Below are 27,512 nucleotides of genomic sequence, written 5' to 3' on the forward strand. Positions count from 1 at the left end.
AGTTGTATATATTCTCTTCTTGGTTCTATCTCTACTTCATTTGCATCAGTTTATATATCTTCCCACCCTTTCCTATATTCCCCACGTTCATCTCATACATGATTCCAATATTCTGTTAGCCATTCCCCCACTGATAGACTTGGCTAGATGGTGCAGTGGAAAGAGTTCCAGCCTTGAAGTCAGGAGAATTCATCTTCTTGAGTTCAAATATGGTCTCAGACACTAAATGTTATATCATCTTGGGTAAATTAGTTAACCTTTTTTGCCTCAGTTTCCTCATCTGGAAAATGAGCTGGAGAAGGAAATGGCAAACACTCAGGTATCTTTGCCAAGAAAATCCCAAATGAGGTCATGGAGAGTCAGATGTGACTGAAATGACTGCACAATAGCTGATGGACATTTACTTTGTTTGAAGTTCTCTATGCTGCTACAGGAATGAGACTCTATAATGTACACTGGTTGTTTCATTCCATCTCTGACCCTGATGGGGTTGGGTGCCTACCAGCTGCATGTCTGGAACAAAGGTTGCAGACACTATGGTCACTGTCAGCAGAGTGCCAAACTGCTTTCTAGAATGCTTGGACAACGCAATGCTATGGTTCGTACAACGTCTTAAGTTTGCCTGTTTGTCTCCCTGCAACTCCTCATCCATGAACTATTCCCTTCTTTTGTCATCTTTGCTAATCCGCTGGATTTAAGTTGAAACCTAAGAAATGTTTTGATTTTCTCTTGCTATTAGTGATTTGAAGGAGACTCTCATATGGCTGTTACTAGTTTGCATTTCTTCTTTTGAGAGCTGTTTATTCATATCCTCTTAGCACTTATTCACTGGAAGATGGCTTTTGATGTTATATTTTTGAGTTAGTTTCCTATATGTACTGGATATCAGACAAAAGTGACTTTTAACAATGAAGGAGAAAATAACTGTCTTTTAAAAAGAAACATGCTTAAAAATAGAGCATTTTGAAAACAGATGTTTCCATCATTATGTGATATATATTTTTTGTTGCCAAAACTGATGTGTGCCACTTTATTTTATAAAATAGCTCATATCCTTCTACTTTAAGAACTTAGAAGTACTATTTTCTTAACCTTTAAAAAAATCTTTCAAATAATGATTTCAGTAGGTTTTGAAGCCATTTGTTAAAGATTTTCAAATACAACAAAATCCTTTGCATAACTGATGAACAGGATATTAGAAAGAGCTTCATGATTTTATAAGTGCAGCCAACAATATACTATGCCATTTGGAGCTATATATCTTTATCAAGGAATCTTTTTTCAACTGTTACAGACATCAAAATCAATACTGAAACAAACTGCATTTAAAAACACGTACATGACTATAATTTATAAATAAATAAATACACACATAATGGGAGCAATATACTCAAAATATCTTTATGGGGTGGTGATTTTTTTAAAAGCTTGCAGAATACTGCCCTACAGAATAATATGCTCAACATAATCTTTGTTGTGAAGAATATAGTGTTTCAGGGAAGGATGCAAAATGAATAAACAAAGACAAAAGATGTAACTAGGCTTTCTGGTATTTGGGTCAGATATGGGGAAAGAACTTGAACCTAACAATACAAGGTTCTATGGGGGCAGAAATCCCCACTCATCATATTTACCCATGAAACCCTGAGGCACCACTGCTTGGAAAGATGACAGAAGATGCAAAAGAACAGAGTTGGAGGAGGGAAAAGTTCTCTGGACTGTAGGATCCCACCCCAGCTGATGCATTACAGCACCCTTTCTAATACTTGATAGGACTCTTGGCTTTGGCAATTTGATGGAAGATGCAGAAAGTAGCATGCCCTGGTCAGGTACAATTACACTGGGAGAGGGGTGAGCCTGTCCTGTGGAAGTCTGGTTCATGTTCCAATAGCTCAGTCAGTTAGCTTATCTCCATCCAAAACCCAGAAGGAAAGTATGTGATAGTAGGGAAATACAGGCCCCCAAGAGAAGGTCCCTAAAAGTAGTAACTCAGGTGATGGATGGAGTGATTTCATGATGCAGGGTCGATATGGTGACAATGGGAATGCTGCCAGGAAGAAGTCCTCATCACTGCACTCTAATTGTGCTTCTGAATGTAAATTCTATTTACTATTTTAGCCCTTTATGGTAGGATAGATAACTTGGTAAGTAGCAAATATTAAAATCTTTAAACTCTAAGCCTCATTGTAAATATAAAACACAGCACATTCTTATATTTACCTTATGAATAGATTCATCCCTCATTATACATTATTTCTCATTATTTTTTCTCCTTTTGCCAATTATCTTTCTTTTCATTTCCTCTTTTCAAATCTGATTTTAAATACTCCAGCTACTTATTTTTCAACCTCTCTTTTGTTTTAGGCACTTCATATTCTTTGTCATGCAGTTAGGTGGTACAGTGGTTATAATACCAGATTTAGAATCAAGAAGATCTGAGTTCAAATTCTGTACAGATACTGCTAGTTGTGTAATCCTGGGCAAATCTCTCGACTTCTTTGTCTCAGTTTACTCTTCTGTAAAACAGGGATAATGATAGCACCTTCACCTTCAGTTTGGTAGTCACTCTAATATCTCTTCTTTCTTACACTTTTCTTCAGAGGCTCCCAAACACTGAGCTAGCTCTGGCAATGCATGTGTCAACTTCATTATCAACGTGTGCATCCCTGGAAAGTATCCTGCCAAGGTAAGTGAACTTATCCCCAGCATTCAAAACTTCTCCATTTGCTATAACCGATGGTTCCACATAAAACACAAGCAGCAGAGAATCTATCCATACTTTGTTCTCAGCTTTGGAGATTGCATTGAGTGCACAATCATCTGCAAAGGAAAAAAAATGCATTAACACTCCCTCCACTTTAGTTTTCACTTATAGTCTTTTCAAGTTGAAAAATTTACCATCAATGCGGTAGCTGATTTGGATTCTATGTTTGTCCTCATTGAAGGCATTTGAAATCATGGCAGAAAACATGCTAAAAAACACGGAAGCAAGCACAGAGACTTGTTTCTTGGGTGGGAAGCCTCGAGAGTATGGTCCATTGTGCAGAACCCAGGCAAACATGCCAGGTGGGGGAGATAAAAAGATGAGCCAACTAAGGATGAACAGTCCTCAGTGACTGTGAGGAAACCATCATATAACTTCATCTGTTCCAAAGATGGGCAAATGACAGACACATGGGACTCTTAATTAAAGCCAACAAACGACTTTGTGAGCTGACTCATCTCAGTGCACAAGTATTTTGTAGATGATATACAAACTCACCAGCTTTAGAAAAGAAGTAGAGCTCAGGTCTACAGCTCTCATGCTCTTTCTCCTTTCCCTATCCTGGCCACTATTTCCCAAAGCACAGAACCCCACCCCGGGCTGGGCTGCCCCATTTTGTCATCTTCTTAGATCTACTACATTAGATATTTCTGACTATCATGGTTTCCTCTGCCATCTTTTCCTTCTCCTTCAGCCTTTATTGTTTTCTATTTCATCCCTCATTCCTCATTTTTAAGGGTCAGGCTCCACTGATGATTATGCTATTTATTCTTTTTCTTTTGAGAAACAATTGGGGTTAAGGGACTTTCCCAGAGTCACACAGCTAGTAAGTGCTACGTGTTTAAGGCTGGATTTGAACTCAGGTCCTCCTGACTCCAGGGCTGGTGTTCTACCCACTGCACCATCTATCTAGCTGCCCCAATACTATTTATTCTTACCTATATACTAATTGGATAGGTCTACAGCAACTCTTCAAGGTCCTTTTTCCAGTTTCCAAACCAGGAAAAAAAAACCTTCTGGGGACAAAAAATTACTTATTGGTCTCTCTATTTGTAGCAGAGTTTAGCTGACTACAATTCACAAATAAAACTTATGTGGGTCAGAAGAGCTGTGTGGTGCATTATGCTTATTAATAATCAGACTAACCCCTGATCCTTCAATCTCATACCTTACTAATTCTCATCCCAGGTACAAAGATAATCAAGGAATATGTTCTGATATTGTCTCATAAATTAACAGAAATGCTCCCTCTGTCTCATGAATTAATTTGCTCTGATTCCCCCTCCCTAAGTAATTAAATCAGAGAAACCATTTTCTAAGAAGTACTCTCTCTCTCTCTATTTCTCTCCCCCACCCTTAGTCTCATAGGCTTAAATATACACCAACATTTGTGGCTATATAATGTATTACAATACAAAGACATTTAAAAATTTTTAACAATATAGCAAAGTGAAAAAGATCATAACCTGATCCTCTCTTATCATCAATAGCAATTGCATACTTCTTAATTCTGGAAACACTGTCCTGCCATTCAGCTCTCAGGATAGTAGTCAATTTCTCAAGAATTCTCTTTGGAATACTTATTCTACAGCGTAAGTGTTAAAATTTAATTCTCTCAGGAAAGAAAGGTCTCTTCAGTTTTTCTCCTTGATAATTAACTTGCTCAGCAAAGTATTTCAGCAAAGAAGTTCTTTTGATTCATTTTCCTAAGTACCTACAAAGTCTCTTTCCAGTTATGAAAATGAACAACTGATGTATAGTACAGGAACATCATCAGGAGAATGTTGTACACAGTAACAGCAATATTGTTCAAGGAAGAATTGTGAATGACTTAGCCATTCTCAGCAATACAATGATCCAAGGCAATCCCAAAGGACTAACGATAAAGCATACTCTCTGCCTCCAAAGAAAGAACTGATATTGTTTGAATATAGACTGAAGAATTCTGTTTTTCACTTTCTCTTTTTTCTTTTATTCGCGTTTTTTTGTACAAAATGACTAATATGAAAATATTTTACATAATAGCACATGTATGGCCTATATCTGATTATTTACCTATCTCAGAAAGAAACAGTATGGAGGGAAAAAGGAAATGACAGAATTTGGAAATAAAAACTTTGAATAAAAATGTTTTTTTAATTTTAAAAAATGTTACCATCAAAGAAATTGTAGAAGCTTTGGAACTTGAGAGTAAAGGGGCATGGACAAGAGATAAGGTGCTAGCTAGAATAATCTAAGTACTCAGTTTAACAAAAGGCTTTTAGTTCCTTGCAGCAGCAAGTGGCAGACCAAAATAAACAATTCTCACTAAGCACAATACTCACTAAAGTCCCAAACCTTAAAAAAATTCATGGTATGAGTACTAACTCAATGTTTTTGTACTCTAGTAACAGAGTCAGGTCCTGGAAAATAAAATCAGGGTTAGATTAAGCTGTGGCTATATTTTACTAAGGAATTGTTATTTATTGTACCTCATTCCATGTTGGGTTTTCTTTTTTTGGGGGGGTGTTTTTTTTTGAGGGAATAGGGGGAGGTGAATTGGGAGGGAGTTGATGTTTGTTTGTTTTCTTATTTTGTCTGGATCTGTGGTTTAATCAAAGTGAGGAATTCCCTCTACCAATGCAGAAGGGAAACTATTTTTTCAGTTTATAATCTTAGTGTTGCATAATGGGTTATGTGACTTGTCAATTTGTTAGTCATTGTGTGTCAGAGAAGAGACTTGTCTTCTTGACTTCAATGTCAGCTCACTAGCTGTGACGCTACACTACTTTTCCATGTTGATAATATGCTAACATCTAACATTTAGAATTGTATTTTTGTAGAAAAAGTAATATTGAATAGATAGTGTGCTAAATTATGTGTTTCAGTTTAGTTACCTATGCTGACATCCCCTAGTGCACCTGGTGACAGCTGTCTCAATTTAAATAATTAAGGAGTGATTAAGCACCTTATATAGGACATGTCCTATAGAAAATTATCGAGATTGCAAATGTCACAATGATCTTTTCTCTTTTTCTCTGTCTCTTTCTCTGTCTCTGACTTTCTCTCTCTCTCTCTCTCTCTCTCTCTCTCTCTCTCTCTCTCTCTCTCTCTCTCTCTCTGTCTCTATCTCTGTTTCTGTTTCCTTCCCTCCCTCCCTCTCCCCCTGCCTTCTTTCTCTCCTCCCTTCCTCCTTCTTTCCCCCCTTCCCCATCTCTGTCTCTTGTCTCTGTCTCTCTGTCTCTCTCTCTCTCTCTCTGTTTCCCCTTCCCCCCCCCCCATCTCTTTCTCTTATTCCCTCTCTCCCCTACGCTGTTCTTTCTTTATGGATTCCAAGCACACATGAAACACTCCAAACACTGATTGTGCTGTGAGATTTGATCTGCTCACCGCTCAAATTGGAAATATGACTTCAATTGCAGGTGAGTCCAACCCAATTAGTTCATTTCCTTTCTGTGTTGAAAATCAGTCCAAGTATATCTGCTCAGGATACACATATGTTAGTTAAGATTTGGCTACTTTGAGCACCCTGGTTTCACACCCGTCTTTTTGGAAGAGTATCTTTCAGAATAGTCTTTATTAAATGTGTACTCTCATCCCTTGTTGGGGTGTAAAAGTGATCCCAAATTCAGACTATACCAACAATCACTAGCTATATGACTCTGGGCTTAACCTCCTTGAGACCCCTTAATAAAACAGGAATATTAATAACATGTATCTCAGGGAATTGTTATAAGGATCAAATGAGATGATTTATGTAATGTGCTTTGTAAATTTTTAAGCCTATACAAATTGATATCATGAATATTATTGCTGCTTTTCTCATTCTTTTATATTAAATGTTCTGTGGAGTACTGGCACAAGTGTTTTAAAAGAACTGTTTTTCTTTTTTAAAATAACTGAATAAAAGTGTTGGAAGATAAGCTCATTTCTATAGACTTACTGAAAATATTTTCAGGACAATTTTAGGAGACAAGGTGACAGGGATATGTATCACCTGGTTTAATTTCTTGAATGAATGGGTGAATAAAGCATTTATTAAATGCTTGCTTCATGCAAGGCACTTTGCTAAATTCTGGAGAATAAAAATGGAAAAATAAGATAGTCCTTATTCTCAGAGAGCTCACACTTACAGGGGGATATAACACATATTGAAATTTTCATTTGCCAGTCAGATTTCTTTTGCTAGGTCTCTATATTTTCAAAGCTTTCCATTCCATAATGCCTGGAAACTATGAGTAGTTGGTATTTGTTGTTGAGTCACTTGTATCCTATTCTTCATGACCCCAATTTGGGGTTTTCTTGGAAAAGATATGAATTGGTTTGCCATTCCTTCTCCAGATCCTTTTACAGGAGATATTATTGAAGCAAACTTAGTTAAGTGACTAGCCCAGGGTCACACCGTTATTAAGTGTCTGAAGTCATATTTGAACTCCAAAAGATAAGTCTTCCTGACTCCAAACCTGCATTCTATCCACTGTTCCACTTAGCAGCCCAGTAGTTAGTATGGTAACATCTAATAATAATAATGCCTTGTCACTTTGTCAGTTGTTGTTCAGTCATGTCTGACTTTTTCTGGCCGCATCTCAGGTTTTCTTGGCAGAGATACTGAGTAGTTTGTCATTTCCTTCTCCAGTTCTCTTTACAGACAAGAAAACTGAGGCAAACTGGGTTGAGTGATTTAAGCAGGATCACACAACTATTAAGTGTCTCAGGATAGATTTGAACTCAGAAAGATTAATCTTTCTGGCTCCAGACCCATCAGTGTATCCATTGTTCCATCTAGCTGCCACCTAATAATAATCAATATCTTGTAGCACTTGTTATATGCCAAGCAGTAGTCTAAGTGCTTTACAATTATTATTCACATTTGCTCCTCACTGAAAAACCTGGAAGTTATTATTAACCCCATTTTACAATGGGTAAACTGGGGCCAAAAAAAGAGAAGTGACTTGTTCAGGGTCATATACCTTATAAGTATCTGTGACCACATTTGAATGAAGGTCTTCACAACTCCAGTCCCAGTGTTCTATCCAATGAACCCCCAAAATTGATATTCTTAAAATTTTAAGTTTTGCTGTTACATCTAAACCACTATGAACAACAGTTTTTATCAAAAAGGACACTCTATTTCCAGGACAATTTATTTGTTGAATTTTCAAGGAATTTGTTGTCTGTTAGTTTGTGAATGATAGTGAGTTTTTCTATCCACCAAGTTATGCTTTGCTAGGTACTGCTAGTTGCTGAATTTTTAGTGTCTGTAATGATATCATCTCCTTACATAATCTGCATTGATCACTAAGTCTAGGCTCTTTAGTTATAAATCTACTATAATTTCTAGTGTCAGTGACCTGATTCTTAATTACTATTATAAACATTTTTATTTTCACAATTCACATTTGTTCAGTGCTTAGTTGTCAGTATTGCATTGGCTAAATTTATACAGATTTTACCCATCGATGGTTTTTTTTGATTCCACCTTCAATTATACCTATTTCACAGATTCTGTCTGAAGGTAAAGCATTTTTTATTATATTTGCCTAATCCAATGGCACATATCTGTTACCAGCCTTTACTATTGCTCATTGAAATGATGTCTGCTTTTTCCAAAAGTATTTCATAGATTTAGATAGACTTCAAATATGAGTCCAACAAAATTCTGTATGTCTTTTATTCGAGAACTAACTTAGTTAAGTAGAGGCCATTAGGTGACATGGTGGATAATATGTTAGAGTTGGACAGGAAGTCCTGAATTAGAATCTTCTCTCAAATACTTAAAAGCTGTGTAACCCAGTGAGTAAAATGGATAAAGTGCTGGCCCTAGAGTTATGAAGACCTGAGTTTAAGCCTGTGTGACCCTGGGCAAGTCATTTAACTCTGTTTCCTCGTTTCCTCATCTGTAAAATGAACTGGAGAAGAAAATGGCAAACTACTCCAGGATATTTGCTAAGAAATTTCCAAATGAGGTCTAAAAGAATTGGACATGAGTAACCTTAATTACTAAGTATTCAGAAGCTTTACTAGAGGATCAGCCACCAGGTAACACTTTATTTTTTTTTTTTTTTGGACAAAGTGAAGCTTTGTTGGCATAAGTATAAACTCCTCCTTTCCTAATTCACCAGTAGACTATATTTTGTATGACTATGTAAGTTATTTGAAGGAGGGACTGTTTCATTCATGTCTTTGTATCCCTGGAAGGAATATAAAGAAATTCTTAATTGATACAAAGGTATAGAGAGACTGATTTTTTTTTTTTGCATGGTGCTAGTACTGAAGTATTATATTGAAGTTTAAGTGGATCAGTAGAGATGAATCTTAAAGCTGTATCAAATGATAATATTGAAGAAACACTCTATATTCTGAAAACTTTTTTTGTTTGTTTGTTTGTTTGTTTCAGAAACTAGAATGAGCCGGAGCATTCCTGTTGAGGTGGATGAATTTGAGTCAATTGAGCTGATGAAACCATTCCCGGAATATTCAATGGAAGGGGAATTTGAAGTGCCTGCTCCAAATGATGGCAACATGGTACCCAGTGGCTCCTATCCACCTGAATCTTCCTGCACTTCTCCAGGAGACCCTTCTCCATCCCATAAGACCCAAGAGCTCACAAACCACTACTGGCTCGCAGAACATCAGGACAGACATCTGCGTAATAAGATACTAGAAGAGTGTGAATATAGCTTCTGGAGGAGACACGCAGATCCTGGGAAAGATTTCCCCTCTAGTTCCTCAGCTGCCAGTGAGTCAGTGGTTGGAGCACTCTCCCCTAAGCATCCGTTTTCACTTATGGAAAAACGCAATCAGCCGCTGGGATCTCAGCTTTCAGCTGCTTCTCCTGACACTGGCCACGACTCAGGCAAATCAGACCAAAGTTTACCTAATGTGTCAGCAGACTCCCTTGGCAGGAGCCAGGAGAATGCGCATCGACTCCAGGCCCCTGGGAACCGAGGGCCACCGAATTTGCCCACAGTAGACACTGGGTATGATTCCCAGCCTCAAGATGTTCTAGGTATCAGACAGTTAGAAAGGCCCCTGCCCTTGACATCAGTGTGCTACCCCCAAGACTTCCCCAGGCCTCTTAGGTCCAGAGATTTTGTCCAGGTTGGACCTCAGAGATACCCGGGATGTGTACAGATGCTGCCTCCTGATCCTTCTCCACATGCTCAGTGGAACTATCAGTATCATGGTCCAGGAGAGCCAGATCACCGTGTTCCATGTAAGTCCTACGTTAATTATATCAAACACTCCACACTGTGTTGTACTACTGAATGATGGCATCCCATTGTCACTTCCTTTCATGCTGATTAACCTGGACAATACGAAATGCAAAGAAAGCATTTGACTTCCCTATGTGTTCTCTACAGGCTGGTGGATTTGGCCATCGTTACTGTTGTTGTTTTAAGTTTTTCCAAGGCTGGTCCTGGTCCCACTTGCAACCTCCTTGGGTTAGTCACTCAATAAGTATTTATTAAGTTTCTACCATGCTACCCATTGTGCTAGGTGCCAAAGATACAAATACAGCAACGATTGCACATTACATTCTAATGAGGGAGATAATACCTATAAGGCAATGGTAGCCAAGGAAAGGATATTTTGATCTCAGAAGTCCCATAAATGGTGAGTGGAGCCATAGGGCAGGAGATTCTTTCAAGTAGAAACGGCCCTCTAGAATTAAATATTGTTCAATATTTCAGAGCAAGTTCAGCATTTCAGAGCAAATATTGTTCAGAACAAGAACCAAGGCTGGAAGGATGGGAGGAGGACAGATGACTTTCATTGGAAAAACAGCCTAGTATGTGGTGGAATGGGATGTAAAATATGGTCTAAGACCAGCTAGATGTGGTAAACCAAGGTGAGTTTTCCCTCATTCATCCTCCAACCAATCAACAAGCATTATTGTGTGCTGTTCATTAAGCTAAGTATTTAGCACAAGGAAAGGTCGAAAGTGGCTTCTGCCTCAGTGTTTACATTTAATGGGGGAGATAACATGTATATAAAGAGGTTTACCAGATACATACAGAACAGACTAACAGCTAAGGAGACTAGGTGTATTGAAGGAGGCTGGTGATTGTAAGAGGCAGAGGACAAAGGACGTTTCAGACAGGACAGTTCAGGCCCAGAATAGAGACCCACAGATAAGTATGTCTGAGAAGAGAAGGGATATTCCCCTTCCCTAGAAGTTCAACTCAGCAAGCATTTACTGACCGCCTGTTCTGTGCTGAGCACTGTGCTAGGCCTTGGGGAAACAAAGACAAGACCCTCAAGAAGCTTGCATTGGCCTTGGAGACTTAGTTCTACTAAAACTTGCCTGAAGCCAGAAGAGTATAAATACTAAGTGAACTTCTAGACTCCTTTGCCTAGATTCTAGGGTCCTGTCTTTTCAGCATTTATATCTGAATTCCACACTTCTGTACTGCTTCTCCTAGCTTAGAATGGTATTGGTGAGTGGGCAGAACAGGACCTGCCTGGTTAATAAGCCTGTCTTGAGGCACCTTTGATTTTTCTGAAGCATTCCTAAAACAAATAGAAAGCAATTTCATGTGAGAGATGAGTCATTTTTCCAGTAAGTCCTGCCCTTCATGGCCTTTCATATTTTATAAGTAGCCTTCCCTTTTTGTCTGGTCATTGGGGAAGTTTGATCTTGCCCTTGGGCTGCAATTTTCACCCCTGTTCTCAGAACTGTACATTACTTCACCTTCCTGTTGAGATCCCTAACTAGCCTGTCTAGTTTCCCATCTCCTCAAATTCTCATCACAGCCATTCATCATGCGAAGTTTCCAGACAACTACTGTGCCTTCTTTCTTTTCTGAAGAGTGCTTTATTGAATTCCTAGCACTGTCAACCCTCTGGGTGGGGGCGATATTTTCAGAGAGAAGGGCCCAATGTAACTCTTGGCTTTTAAAAGGGTTTTGCTGAGACCATTGGGATTTGAAAGGCACTCCAGGGTTTACATAATGGACATCAAAAAGCAGAGGTGATGAAGTTCATCAGAAGGAACCCGGGTGGCCTTCAACCTCCCAGCAGGTTACACTGAAGGAGAAGGTGCTGTGAGTTGAAATTATTCCAGGGACTGATGTCGTGTTTCCTGTGACTAGAATGTTTTCTCTCCCACGTTTACCTTTTGAATTTCTCGTCATCCTTTCAAGCCTAATTCAGAGAGACGTCGTGAAGCAGCTTAGTCTAATGAGTGGAAAGAGGCCTGCCTCTGAGTCAGAGGACACGAGTTCAGCTCTCCTCTCTGACATTTAGTGCCAGCATGACTTGGAACATGTCATTTGAGCCTCACTGGGTTCCACTTTCCACATTTGTAAAATCAGGATTGGACAAGATAGCTTCTAAGAACACTTTGGGCTCTGGAGCTAAACCTTTCTGGCATATGGTAGACATTTAACAAAAGGCTTGCTTGATTGCTTATCTATCTATCTATCTGTCTGTCTATCTCTCTCTCTCTCTCTGTCTGTCTGTCTGTCTGTCTGTTTGTCTATTTTGCTGAGGCAATTGGGGTTAAGTGACTTGCCCAGGGTCACACAGCTAGGAATTAGTAAGTGTCTGAGATCAGATTTGAACTCAGGTCCTCCTGACTTCAGGACTGGTACTCCTATCACTGCACCCCTTACCTGCCCCCCAAATGCTTATTTATTAGCAGTCTGACTATCCCACTCCCAATTTGTACCCATCTATTCTCATGGCCCTTTGCTTTGTCCCTTTGCATTTACCCGCTTCGTTTGTAGGGAATGAGGTCATTGTGGATATCTTATTACACTACTAACCTGGAAGTTCCCAGGGGGCCGGAATCATGTCTTTTCTAAACTTTGAATCTATCCGAAGGGCAAGTACACCCTCAAGAATACAGCATGCATCTCTGTTGGGCCGGCCACATTGTTTGAATGCCAAATGTATGCTCACTAAAAACTATTTTATGGAAAACTCACACTGGGAAAACACTCACAATGTAGTCAGAAAAACCAATACAAGGACATTCTCAAGATCTCTCTTAACAACTCTAGGATAGGGGGGGCAGCGAGGTGGCCCAGTGGATAGACCACCAGCCCTGAAGTCCAGAGGACCTGGACTTCAGCCTCAGACACTTAATGCTTCCTGGCTGTGTGACCCTGAACAAGTCACTTAACCCCAATTGCCTCAGCAAAAAAACCCCAAAACAAACAAACAAAAAAAAAACCTCTAGGATAGATTGTATGACATGGGATACACTGGCATAGGACCCCACCTCCCCATCAGAGAAGGGGCTGTGCTCTATGAGCAAATCAGAATTGAATTAGTTAAAAGAAACACAAGATGTGACAGGTTAGAGACTCCACCCCAAATGTTCTTCGGGACTCTTTGTGTCTAACTTGTGGCAGAGCATCCCAAGCTCATTTACTGGACTCTAGCAGAGCAATGTCATTTTGGTCCTCCTTGAGAACAAAGGAAGCCAACCAATCAACCAACATCCTCAGTGGTAAAGTTTAGAAAATACTCAATTAGTTTAGCTGAACTAAAGTGATATCATTTGAGAATATCTAAGACAGCACAAATGAAATATCTGTACCTATCACCATCATGGCTGAAAGTGCTCTTTCAATATTTTATTGCCAGTTGAATATTATTTTTGCGGTCCTTCACCTTTGAAATGTAAAAGATCCACTCCTGGGAGTAGGAACACACTAAGTCATTACCATTATAGTATGAATGAATTAGCCCGTTCACTTTCTGCCTTGGACCACACCCGAGATATGACAGCACTTTCCTTACCTGGAAGGTAAAGATGGGTAGCAGGGATAGAGCCCAGGAAGGGTAGGTGGGACAAAAGACAGATTTTTTTCATCGCTATGACATTCCTGCTTAGGGCTAGTCCTGCTTCCCAAAGCCATGTTATCTCAGGGAGACCCATCTATGTTTGCTCTTCATGGTCCTGGGGCAGTCTCAGCATATGTCAGAGTACTTTGGCCCTAGGGGCTGTCCTCACACTCACCTTTATGCTAGGATGCTAAACTCTCCAGGGAGGTGTGTAAATGGCAGACTACTTACAGATCACCCCCAAAGCCACTTCCAAAAAAACTATTTGCCTGAAGAGTACTTGGGCAGCTAGAAACCAGGGATACTGAGAACTCTGCTTCAGAAAACCAGTTCTTACTCCCTTCCCTTGTGAAAATATAGATAAATGATGAGCACCTTGCATATGCATGAAATATTTTATCATTTTGTAATGAATAACACAAAATGGTTAATTTTTGGCGGGGGAGACTTTTGTCAAAAAATGGTTCTAGACACATTTTTAGATAGCATTTTTAGGCTTAAAAAACACTTTTCTCAAAAGAAATAGCCCTTAGAAACAGATAATCCAGATATTATTATTCCTATTTTATTAGGCAAAAAAGCTGAAGTTCAAAGAAATTAAGTGACATGTCCACTGTCTACTTGCTAGTAAGTGGTGAAACTAGGTGAACTCAGGCTCTCTGTGCTGTCAAGTCTAGTGATCTTTCCACTGTATCATATTGTAGTTTAAAATTTATATACCAAAAGTTAAACATAGGGTTCTATATAAGTCAGTGTTTGCCTTCCTTATTAAATATAATGCAAAAGAAAGAAAAAAGACATGGTTAAAACTGGAAAAGAAGCAAAAGAAGGCCCACTCAACCACTCTAAAACAAATAAAACAAAGAAAGTGATGATGGTCCAAAGCCTGACTTAAATGATAATATTTAAAACCTCCAATGATATAAGACTGAGCTAAGATAGTGGGTGTAAAGTCAAAGAGTTTCTCAGAAAATAAATAAGAAAAGAGATCTATATAATAACAGTTAGCCTTTATATAGCATTTTAAGGTTTCCACAGTGCTTCACAAATATCATCTAATTTATTCCCATGATAACTCCGGGAAATAGTAGTATTGTTGTCCCCATTTTACAGATGAGGAAACTGAGGCAGATAGTGATTAGGTGTCTGACGTTAGATTTGAACTCAGGTTTTCTTGACTTCAGATCCAACATTCAAATAGTGCTCCAATTATCTACAGAATCTTTATTTTTTATTTTATTATAGGATTCTATAATGACTTTGAAAAGGAGAATGAATAAAACGAAATGATTATCACATAGAGGGGTATGTGAGGTTCAAATGAGATAATGGATGCAAAGCACTTAACAAATCTTAAAGCTCTATATAACTGTCTGTTACTATAATCATCATCTTTATCATCATTAGCCTCCAGTCACTAGGCCTCCATTTTTGTGATGACTGCATTTCTTGAGCTTTCTAATGCACTCCTGCTAAACTCGTTATGTCAATAATGCTGGTACATACTTACAATGACATATACACCCATACTTTTGATTTTAAACTGCCTTATTAATGCTTTATTAAGTCTAGACAATAAAACAATAAATCATGTTATGATTTGTAGAGATAGTAGATTGCTAAGGTGCAAATGCTTCCACTGAACATTTAACTTTGGGCTCTGGCTGGAGGTTTGATCTGGGTCCAGTATAAGCTTGCCATACCTAAAGAAAGTCATTACATGATGGAACACAAACATGATCCGAAAAAATAAACAGGATAGAATAAACAAGATGGAAAAGAGTTATCTAGAGCTATGGACAGCTGCTCACAGCTGTGGGAGTTCCTGCAATAGTTTATACTGACTATTTTTTCCTATCTTTTCTAAACTAAGTGCTTTATATCTTGGGAGAAAAGATAAAAATAATTTTATTTTTTCTTTCTTTTGTATTATATTTAATAAGGAAGGCAAACACTGACTTACATAGAACCCTATGTTTAACTTTTGGTTTACAAATTTTAAACTACAATATGATACAGTAGAAAGATCATTAGACTTGACAGCACAGAGAGCCTGAGTTCACCTAGTTTCACCACTTACTAGCAAGTAGACAGTGGACATGTCACTTAATTTCTCTGAGCTTCAGTTTTTTTTTTGCCTAATAAAATAGGAATAATAATATCTAATAATATCTGTTTCTAAGAACTATTTGTTTTGAGGAAAGTGTTTTTTAAGCCTAAAAATGCTATTTAAAAATGTGTCCAAACAAATCAGGGGTATGATGTAACCTGGATCATAGACTTACAGTTGGAAGGGACATTAGAAGTGATAAAGTTCAAGACCTTCATTTTATAGATGAGAATATTAACTCCCAGAGAAGTTATGACTTGCCCAGACTACATAGATAGTAAGGTCTGACAGAATTTGAAATCAGATCTTTCTTACTCAAGCCCAATGATCTGCTATGTTACCTAGTAGTCATCTTGTCTAGTGCTGGCCTTTGCCTTATGTTCTCCATAGCTTTAAGCAATTAAAATGTTATTACTTCTATGTGTGTCTCCTAAGTCTCTATCTAACCTGTCCCCTCTTCTCTTAGAGGGGAGAAAGACATAGAGACAAACAGATACACATACACATACACAGAGAGAGAGAGAGAGAAAGAGAGAAAGAGAAAGAGAGACAGAGACAGAGACAGAGCAGACAGAGAAAGAGACAGAGACAGAGACAGACAGAGGAGACAGAGACAGACAGAGACAGACAGAGACAGACAGACAGAGACAGAGAGAGAGAGAGAGAGAGAGAGAGAGAGACAGAGACAGAGAGAGAGAGAGAAAGAGAGAGAGAGACAGACAGACAGAGACAGAGAGAGAGAGAGACAGAGAGAGAGAGAGAGAGAGAAACAAACAAATACACACCGAGACAGACAGAGAGAAACAAACAAATACACACACACAGAGAGAGAGAGAGACAGAGAGACAGAGAAACAAACAGAGAGAGAGAGACAGAGACAGAGACAGAGATAGACAGAGACAGACAGAGAGAGAGAGAGAGACAGAGACAGAGACAGACAGAGAGAGACAGAGAGAGAGAGAGAGAGAGACAGAGAGAGAGAGAGAGAAACAGAGAGAGAGAGAAACAAACAAATACACACAGAGACAGAGACAGAGAGAAACAAACAAATACACACACAGAGAGAGACAGAGACAGAGAGAAAGAGAAACAAATAAATAGAGAGAGACAGAGACAGAGAGATAGAGACAGAGAGAGAGAGAGAGAGAGAGAGAGAGAGAGAAACAGAGACAGAGAGACAGAGAGACCGAAAGAGAGAGAGACAAAGACAGAGAGAGAGACAGAGACAGACAACCAGAGTGTGACCAGCTAGGAATTTGTATTTTGCTCTAGGATCAACATAGAGCCAACCACTGACAATTTCTTGAAGAGGAGAATGCTATGCTCTGGTGTACCTTTTAAGAAAATACCTTTCTCTTTAGTCACTTAATCAGCTTCCATAGGTTGAATGAGTATACAGCTGTGCAGATGACTCCCAGATCTGTCTGTCTAGTCCTAGTCTGTTTCCTGACCTCCAATCACATGCACATCACCAACTGCCTATTAGACATTTACAGCTGGATGACCCATGGTTGCCTAAAACTCAACATGTTCAAAACAGAACATTTTCTTTCTCTTAGATCAAGAGTTCACAACCTTTTTGTGTGTGATGGATCTCTCTGGCAATAATGTGTTTCAATGCATAAACTCAAACATATAGGATTACAAAGGAAATCAATTATATATTGAAATGAAAATTATTTTTCCCCAGACAAGTTGATAAAGTCCCATTAAGAACCTTTCCCTAAATCCACTCTTCTTCCTAATACCTTTATTTCTTCCAAAAGCACCTGTCCTAGGCATCCAGGTTACAATCTCAGTCATCCTCAGATACTCAATCTTCCTTCCACCCTACATATCCTTTGTCAGCAATTGTTGAATTAACCTCCACATCTTTCACATCTATTCCTCTCTCTCTAAAATGACCACCACTCTCATCTGAGGCCCCATTACCTTTCACTCCTACAGTAATCTAATTGTTTTTCTTGCTTCAAGTTTCTCCCCACCCCAAGTCCACCATCTACAGAGCTGCCAAAGGTATTTTCTTAAAGGACATGTCAGATCATAGCTTTCTCCTAGTCAATAAATGTCAGTGGCTGCTTTCGTGTTGATTCTAGAATAAAATATAAATTCCCCTTTTTGACATGTAAAGTCCTTCACAACGTGGACCAAGTCTAGCTGGTCACAGCTCTGACTGCCTCTGCCTCTGTCTCTTTCTGTGTGTGTGTCTGTGTGTGTCTGTGTCTGTGTATCTGTCTCTGTTTCTTCTCTTTTGTCTCTCCTCTTTCTCTTCTCCCCCTTTTCCTTGTCTTTCCTCCCCCCCAACACCCGTCTTTCTCTCCCCTCATGTTCACTGCCTTCTTTTTTTGTATAGTATTTCATTCACAGGAGTGGGGAAAGAGAACACAAACAATTCCTACATTTATAGTCACAGAATTGGGTGTTCTCACTCGATTTAAGTGATAATTAAGTTGTAAGGAGCTTCCCTCATTAACTATCTCCATCTAGTCCAATCCATTGAGAAACTAAATAAAATCTCAAACAGTACAGTTGTTCCATATAGCTGAAAAGAATCTTAAAGATTATCTAATCCAACTTCCTCATTTTACAGATGAGGAAGCTGAGCCTAAGAGAAATGAATTGTCAAGATCATATAACTAGAAGTGATTGACCTGAGGCTTGAACCTACAATAACATACTACGTACGCAATAAATACACTATGCCTTCTTATTTATGTGCACATATTTTTACATTTTTGTCCTTGGTGTGATATATTGAATCAATAGGAAACTAAAGCAGGCCTCTAGGTACTATTCTTTGGATGAAGGCAGCTAGATAGTACAGTGGAATCAAGAAGACTCCCCTTCATGAATTCAAATCTACCTTCAGTTACTTACTAGCTGTGTGATTCTGGGCAAGTCACTTAACCCTCCCTGTTTGCAGTTTACAGCTCCTCATCTGTAAAATGAGCTGGAGAAGGAAAGAGCAAACCATTCTAGTACCTCTGCCAAGAAAACCCCAAAGCTGGATCATGACAAGTCAGACATGACATGCTATCTTTGAATTGGAAGTCTGAATAGTCTCTCTATAGTCAGACTAGTATCCTTGACTGTCAGAGATGAGGATCGTTAGACTCTGGAACACACCTTCAGACAAGAAAACAGCCTTCAAATACTTTAAGATAAATATAAAATTGCAATCATGGGATTCAAACCTAGAAGACAACTTAGAGGGCATTTACTTCATTTTCTAGATGAGGAAAAATAAGGCCCAAATTAGGAGAAGTAACTCAAGATAATTTAGGTGGTGAGGAGAGCCAGGATTCAAATACATTTTCTTTCAATGATACATTCCAAGGCTAAGCCTAAGAGAGAGAGAAGAGGGGGAAAAGGAGCAGCCAGTGCTACAGAGTGCTTTGGGGCATCTTGGATGCCTGTGGAAGGATGAAAACTAAGCCATCTTTAACCTGAATGGTGTTTCCTCAGTCTAAGGAGAAGGAGGCAAGGGTTAATGTTTTTCTTTCATTGTTTATTCATATTAAAATTCAATCATTACTGTTACTGTAGAGACTTGAAACTTTAATTGAGATGCATTATGAAGCAGGGCCTAGTGCTGGGCCTAGGGTAGGAGAATGTTGTTCATTTTCAGCCAGAAGACTAGGTGTTGAATTCCAGCTCTGACACCGTCTAGCTAGGTGTGACCCTGAACAACTAAACCTCTAAGTTTCTCATTTTCCTTATCTTTAAAAAAAATGGGTCAATAATTCCCACACTAGGTCCCTGACAACTAAGTAGATAGAGTGTAAGACCTGGAATCAGGAAGATTCATCTTCCTGCGTCCAAATCTGGTCTCAGACACTTACTGCATGTGTGATCCTGGGTAAGTCACTTAGCCCTGTGTACCTCAGTTTTCTCATCTGTAAAATGAGCTGGAAAAGGAAATAGCAAAACAACTCTACTATCTTTACCAAGAAAACCACAAATAAGGTGACTGAAATGACTAAGCAGCCAAAAAAAAAAGTACCAGGATCCTTTTGATTAAAGTACTTAAGTACTATAATTTTATTTGAAGTAAAATCATAGAATACCACATAGCTGTGGCTTTCCCTGTCCCTAAGTTAGCTATTCTTTATTTATTTATCCCTTATCTATTCCCTTTACCATATACCACAGCTGAGATCACAGTGGCTCTTGGTCAAAGATCTGGGTTCAAATTCTGCCTCTGGTGCTGACTAATCATGTAACCTTGCAGAAGTTACTTAATTTTCCTGGAGTTCACTTTTCTCAACTGTAAAATGAGCATTTTGGATGAGATGGTATCTGGATTCCTTTCCAGATTTAGACTGATAATCTTAGAGCACTTTTTTTAACCTAAAAAAAAATCTGTCAAAATTCTATGTTCAAAATGACTAATATAGAAATGTTTTACATGATTATAATGAATAACTTGTGTCATAATTATTGTCTCAAAAGAATGGGAAAGGAAAGGATAGTATTTGGAACTCAAAACTTAAAAACCAATATTAAAAATTGTTTTTATATGTAATTGGGGGTATCTTTAAAAAAAAATTCTGTATGATTATGGTTGTACTATTAGTTTTTGTTGATTGAGAAAATGCATAGTGATAAAAATCAGTGAATTTGATTCACTTAAGTGCATTTTAATTATATTAATCATATTCATCTGAAAAATAGTAACGTGTCTGAGACATTCAGTTTGCAGAAGATATATTTGCTTGTTATTTTATGCTGAGTTATTAATGGGATGACTGGAACTGTTTTGAAAACTTTCAGAGCCTGGAAATCTGGATGAAGTGATGAAAGTTTCAACTTTAGATCTTGTTCCACTGCTAGCTTGTTTTCTTATTTAGATTTTGTTGCCGCAAGTTCAGAAATTCCACTTTCCCAAACATATGCTTCAGTAGAAGGCATTAGATATTCCAAATAGTTTTAACTGACAAAGTTGGGTCCTCAGGATGAATAAGTAGCCACAAATCAGCTAGATTGTTGTTTCCTACTAGGCAGGAATGAGTTACTGATAATAATAATAATAATATTAAAACCCCCTATCATTCATAGCACATACTTTTCTTGATGCTTAAACACAAAGATCAAAGTGATAAAGCTTGATGTGCACATGTGAGCCCCCAATAAGGTTGCAGCTCCCAATATTCTGTGACCCACAGGACAGGAAATGGCTACCTTTTCTATTCCCACCAAACTCCTTGCTTTTCTTGTATGCAACTATTCTTTCTTGTATGCTTTAGTTCTTTGTTCCTGTGTCCCTACCCTTCTGCCTGATGAAATTCCTCTGACCGTTCAAAGCTTAGTTCATACATCACTTTTCTAAACAGAAGTAATCTGTCTGGCTTCTAAATTCCCATTACTTCTTCTTTGGGTTTCTTTTGTAGCATTCACCTGGTACTCTCTCATATTGTATACAGTTAAGTATATTCCATGAAAATGTAAGGGTCTTGGGGGCAGGGACTATTTTAAGGAGATTGGGAGAAGTATTAGATATTTTTTTTTTATCCCCAGTGCATAGCTAAATGCATGGAACATGAGACATCATAATGCTTGTGGAATTGATTTGAGTTGAAATGTAAACATGTCCAGTTTTTTTTCTTCATTTAGCCTCTCTTCTTCAAACTCTACCTAGAAGCAAAGAATCTCAAAATTTAATCACTCTTTGCTTAAATTACATATTTTGTAAGATCTGAGCACAGCTGGCAAGAAATGATACCGATTTCTTAGGAAACAAAAGGATTAATCTCCCTGATTAATGTGGAACAATAGATAAGAAAGCTAGTTTGGGGGTTTGGGGAATCTGGGTTCTAATTCCTACTCTACTCTTTCTTCTCCTCCTCCTCCTCCTCCTCCTTTTCTTCCTCCTCCTACGCAGGGGCCTTGGCCTAGTCCCACAGCCTCTGGGCCCCAGTCCCCCATCTACAAAATGAGGGGGGTGGACTCTGTGACCTCTGATGCCCTTTCAGCTCTACACTTATGATTCTATGATCCAAGGGCAGCCATATGTACTGTACTTCTTTTCTCTTTCATAGGCAAGAGAAAGAGGAGAATGTTTTTCATTGTTTCTTTGTTTTGTCTTAACTTCTCAGATGGCCAAGAGTACCCCAGGGCAGCCTACCAGCAATTGGTACAGCCAGCCCAGCTGGTGCCAGGCCTTCCCGGACCCGGTGGAAGAGACCTCCGTCCTCCTGTTCAAAAAGTCATCCTGAATTATCCCAGTCCTCAGGGACAAAGAGACTATTCTTCGCCAGTGCCCCCAAGATACCAGTAAGTGGTACAGAGCCAGCATTCAGGCATTTTTGAAATGGAATCGGTACTTCAGAGAGCTAAGTGATGCAGTGGATAAAGCACTGTGCCTGGAATTAGAAAACCCCGAGTTTTGTCACCTCAGAGACTTTTTAGTTTGTGCAACCTTGGGCAAGTCAGCTAACTTACATGTGCCTCAATTTCCTCACCTACCTCATACAATTGTGAAGATCAAATGACACAATATTTGTTAAGTGCTTACATAATATAGTGTCTGGCAAGTAGCAGATGCTATAAAAATGCTTATTTCTTTCTTCCCTCTTAGGGATACATTCCAGTTGGATCTTCCCTCTGGCTCTTCCCTTTTTGATCTAGATTTGTCAAGCATCAAGGCTCAATCAACCAAGTAGTAAGAAAGCAAGGTCTATTCAAACCCTTACAATATAGACTTGTTGGGTTTAGTAGAAAGGGAAGTACTTTTATAGATATTTCTTTATAATATTAATAACTAAAGACAACAACATAAAACTAAAATTTATGCAATACCTAGAAGTTGGAAAAGCATTTGCTATCTCATTTGCTACTCATACCAATCCTGTAAGACAAGTATTACACATATTATTAGCCCCATCAGGCAAATGAGGAAACTGGAGTGGGAAAAGGTTAATGACTTGTCATTAGACTAGGAAGTGTCCGAGGCACATTTGAATGTGGGTCTTCCTAACTCAAGTCCAGCACTATTCAATGCATCATATAAATACAAGTCTAGAATCATTTTTGTGAAAATGATGAAAAACAATCTTGTTCATGCTTTACCTCTCTCCTAAGTTAGAACCAACAGTGTGTGCTGGTTTTGAAATTACCTCATAAAAGATGTTCATTCTTTATAACCTCCAGGATATAGCAATCCTCAACCGCTGAGATGTTCTTTATTTCCCTCTCGTTTGCTGAAGCTTAGGCCTATTCCCTATACCTATACTCACACCTACCTTCCCACCCACACAGGTATGTTCAGATATGTGTACACACATATACACTTATGCATATATGCATACATATATATGTTCTCGGTGAAAGAGAATAATCAGTCATTTCCTATTGTAATCATTATCTTTATATACTTCATTATACATCTTCAATAACATATATACATTTTCAGCTGCTTATTGGACATCTCAAAACAGAATTTTCCTGTCCTATACGTATCTTAAACTCAACATGTCCAAAACTGAACTCATTATCTTTCCCCACCAGCCCTCCCATCTTCCTAATTTCCCCATTACTGTTGAAGGTACCACCATCTTCCCAATCACCCAGGCTTGTAACCTCAATTCCTAAATCTCATCCCTTCCGTGCTTATTCTGTTGCCAAGACCTGTCGATTGTATCTCCATAACATAACATAGCATCCCCCTCCCTCCCCTTCTCTGACACGGAAACCACTACTATAGTTCCTCACCCTCCCATGACTAGATCATTACCGTAGCCTGCTGGTAGCTTAGACTCTATTGTAAGTCTCTTCTCACTCCAGTCCATCCTCCATTCAGCAGTCAAAGTGATCTTCCTAAAGTACAGGTCCAACCATATCATCTGCCTCTCCCCCATTCTCCAGTGGCCCCCCCATCACCTCCAAGATCAAATATAAAATCCTCTATTGGGGATTCAAAGCCCTTCATAACTTTCTTCTCTCAGTTTCTCTAGTCTTTTGTCATTTTACTTACTCTGTGATCCAAAGACTCTGCCTTCTAGAACAAGTTCCTAGTCCATGTCTCAACTGCAGACATTTTCCCTGGTGGTTCCCCATGACAGAAATGCTCTCCCTTTTCATCTCTATTTCCTTTAAACCTCACATAAATGCCACCTTTTACAGGAAGACTTTCCCAAGGCCCCTTAATTCCTTCCCTCTCTTGGTGATTCAAATTTATCAATTTGTAGCTTGTTTGCACATAGTTATTTACATGTTGTCTGTCCATTAGACTGTGAGCACCTGGAGACTTTTACCCCACTCTTTTGCCTTTCTTTGTATCCCCAGTGCTTAGCACAGTGCCTGACACATAGTAAGAGTTTAATAAATGCTTATTGACAGCCTGACATTATACAATCTACCGCATAGATGATTTAAGATGGCAGTTAATGACACAATGGATAGAGTACTATCAAGAAGGTCAGAGCTCAACACTTAAATGCTGTTTCTCTCATTTAAAATGGGATAATAATACTTTTAGGGTTTACATGAGGATTGAATGGCATAATATTTGTAAAAAGTGCTTACTATAGTGCCCAACACAAAGTAGGTGCTATACAAATCGCTTATTTCCTTCCCTTCCCTATGTTTCTCAGCAAAATAATCTGAGATGTGTTTTTTTATTTTTAGTTGTTATTTATCATTCTAATTCTTCAACCATTTAAATATCAGTCCTGGTCATTGGCCTCCTCTGAATCTTTTTTAAAATTTCCTGCCTTTGGACATATATGTCCAAAATTAGATTGCACCTGAACAATCCTGAATATCTGAATTTCGTTAATTTAAGCTAAACTAACTTATGATAGTTTGGAGAAGAGTTAGGATGAAATGTTCCTTTACTTTAGCAAATCCTTTCGTCACACAAATTAATACGCTAAATTTCTGCTTTTATAGAATTGATTGAGACGATTAAAATGAGTTTTCTCCCCAGAATTGCCAATTAACCACCAAGTATTCATTGTGGAGGGAAAATCCTTTTGAATGATAAGATAGAAAACATACCTGTATTCCTTATTTTCCCCCTTATTAATGAGTTAGAAGATATAGAAGCTTTATTTTTTAAAAAACACATAAAAGAATCATGAACATCATTTAAACTCTCATTACTAATTACTTTAATTGAATACAGTTGATATTTCCCCTTTAAACGAAATTATATAAGGGATTTCAAAGCATTATAAATAACACTGACAGAAGAATAACTAAAATTCTAAAGAAAAACAATTATTTCCAAGCATCTTCATAAGGTAAATTAGGTTTTGAATAGTTGCAAGAGATTTTGAATCATTTGTTGTGCTTGCTAAAAGCCAGTCGGACTGGTTTCATTGTGGTAGATATTATGTGTAGAATAAACCCAAATAACTAGAAAAATTCTACTATTATTTCTGAATTAGATGAAAAATTCTGGACACACCATCCAGCCAACTTACTAAATGTAAAAAAGGAGGTTTTATGTATGTGTGTATATGTATGTGTATATCAGAATGTCAATCAACTAGTACCTATCAAGTACCTATTATGTGCCAGGCACTATGCTTAGTGCTGGAGAATGTCTTGCCTTCTGTTTCACACACTAAGCAAGATTCTTTTACTGCAAAATTACTCCAGTAAAAAGTTTTGTTGGGAAAAAGGAAATGCCACTAGATTCTCTTTTGATCAAGGAACATTTCTCAGTATTACATCCTTCCATCTACCAAAAGAGGAAGCATCAGGTTTTGTTTTTTTTTCCTTAAAAGGTACCAACTAAAACTGAAATCCTGTGAAATCTTCTTATAAGTCCAATGAGGAACATAAAACTCCACTATGCATCTCATTGTGCTATAGAGGTAACCTTTAATTATCAAATGCTATACCAATGAAATAAATATTCTGGTAGATTCTACCACCTGGAAAGGCTTTGAGTTTGAGTCCAGTGGTACACTCCATATCTGTCATCTGAAGCAGTCTGGAGGGCTCACTGGCTGTAAATGTAGTCTACAAAATGATTTTATTTTAGCCACAACATATGAAACTGTTTACTAAAGTGTGGAGGGGATGCAATCTGCAACAGTGGAGGAAGGGAGTACACATACAGAAGAAATCATAGTGGATTTTGTTTTCTTTTGTTTTTACAATATTGAAGATAACACAAAACCTTTCTGACTACAGTTGGGTGAGACAAGAATTCAGAGACATGTTTCCTCTATTTCCTTTTTTTTTTTTAATTGTGGGAAGACAACATAGGTTTTCTACAATAGCCACACAATATGGAAATTGAATTCAAATATAAAAGGTTATCGTCCTAATCAGATAAAAGTCAACAAGTACTTATTATGTGCCAGGAATCGTGCTAAGAACTGGGGATACAAACACAAGCAAAAAGGATAGTTCCTTGCTTCAAAAAGTTTACATTCTAAAAGGTACATTTCTAAGGTACATTCTAAACTTATACAAAAAGAATTGAAAAGATCAAAGGGTGAGATACTCATGAGAAGGCATGGTGGTGATGTCTGGAGAATGAAGGATAGCTGGTTTAGGCCCTTTCTCAAAATAGAAGTTCCAAGAAAAATTTACTAGAGGGACAAGGGGATAAAAGGGATAGAAGGAGAAGGTAGCTGAAAAGTTAATCCAACATATATTTAAGGATATAGATGTGTGTAAATATACACATACCACAAGTATACAGATTACATATAGTATTCATTTACACAGATATTTATATATATATATATATATATATGTTTAGTACATAATCTAAAATCTAACAGAATATATATGCTTAAATATATATTAGATTAATTTTTTGTAAGCTACTATAATTCACATGCCTTCTCCTTCCATCCATTATCCTCTATGTACATATTTGTTATATATGATATATATCCTTAAATGTGTATTGCTATATATATATATAATGTGAGTATTTTGTTAGTTAACCGGTATTTATGTCATTGTTCCTGTCAATCCTGTGACTTAAATTTTTTTGGAGGGAAAAGGGGGAAACAATTTAGACTTACGATTTTATTGGTATCAGGAACTACTGGTAGGAAAACTTATTCCAATGATTGTATCAGCAGCTTGTTTTTAACTTATAGTTTTGATGAGTTGTCTGTAGCACTGAGAGATTAAATAATTTGCCCATAGTCATACCATACCATACCATAGTCAGAGGTGATATTTTAAATCAGATCTTCTTGATTATCCACTGTTCCATAAAGGCCCCTCTTTCCCTGGTAAAAGAGAAAAAGTACTATCATTGTAACCAAATGAATGAATGAAAAAAAGTATTTATTAAGCACTTACTATGGGCTTATTATTGAGAGCTGACACACATGGGAGAGGTATATTTAGATATAGGAAAGAAACCCACTAAATATCACACAAGTTAAAAGACAAAATATAATTAAAATTCTCTTATATCTCCTCTTCAATAACTAGGGTTCTCTTTCCCCAACCTAAAAAACTTTAGCACAGAACTTTGGATAGAGTAGGACACCTATAAATATTTAAATAAAATCACACCAAATCTCTATTCATTTTCAGATTTGAAAAAAAAAAGGATAGAAGTGCAGGTGACAATTATTTATTGCCTTGTATTTCTCAAAGACATTGTGTGGCCCATAATTTTTCTTTGGCATAATATGTATTTTCCTTTATCTGTTTCCTTCCCAGGGGTCAGATATATAACCAGCCACCTCCCCAAGCTGCTGCTCAGGATGAATCATATGAGTATCCTGCTGACTACAGACCCCAGATTAATCAGATTCCTTCCCCAGTTGCCATCCCAAGACCCTCCAGTACACCTGCCATCAGAGGGACTTTGAAAACAAGCAATTTGCCAGAAGAACTGCGTAAGTTGTGTGCATTTTATTTTCTCATCTTTGTTGT

General features: G+C 38.0%; 1 protein-coding gene and 1 pseudogene across 2 annotated transcripts in view; one reads left to right on the forward strand and one right to left on the reverse strand.

Moving 5' to 3' along the window:
- The window catches only part of TRAF3IP2 (TRAF3 interacting protein 2), a 64,122-nt gene that overhangs the window by 17,888 nt on the left and 18,722 nt on the right, over window positions 1–27,512 (forward strand). Inside the window, exons 1-5 of one of the 2 annotated variants that reach the window (XM_012549285.2) lie at window positions 2,599–2,686; window positions 6,081–6,165; window positions 9,141–9,959; window positions 21,746–21,923; window positions 27,297–27,475. In XM_012549285.2, the coding sequence (XP_012404739.1) occupies window positions 6,150–6,165; window positions 9,141–9,959; window positions 21,746–21,923; window positions 27,297–27,475 (1,192 nt within the window). In that variant the 5' untranslated portion in view covers window positions 2,599–2,686; window positions 6,081–6,149. Of the gene's footprint in view, window positions 1–2,598; window positions 2,687–6,080; window positions 6,166–9,140; window positions 9,960–21,745; window positions 21,924–27,296; window positions 27,476–27,512 lie in introns of those variants that run through there. The other variant, XM_012549284.3, reaches the window with a different exon arrangement.
- The window catches only part of LOC105750471, a 158,350-nt pseudogene continuing 157,458 nt past the window's right edge, over window positions 26,621–27,512 (reverse strand).

The sequence above is a fragment of the Sarcophilus harrisii genome, chromosome 4 (genome assembly GCF_902635505.1).
Source record: "Sarcophilus harrisii chromosome 4, mSarHar1.11, whole genome shotgun sequence".
In the NCBI taxonomy this organism is placed as follows: domain Eukaryota; kingdom Metazoa; phylum Chordata; class Mammalia; order Dasyuromorphia; family Dasyuridae; genus Sarcophilus; species Sarcophilus harrisii.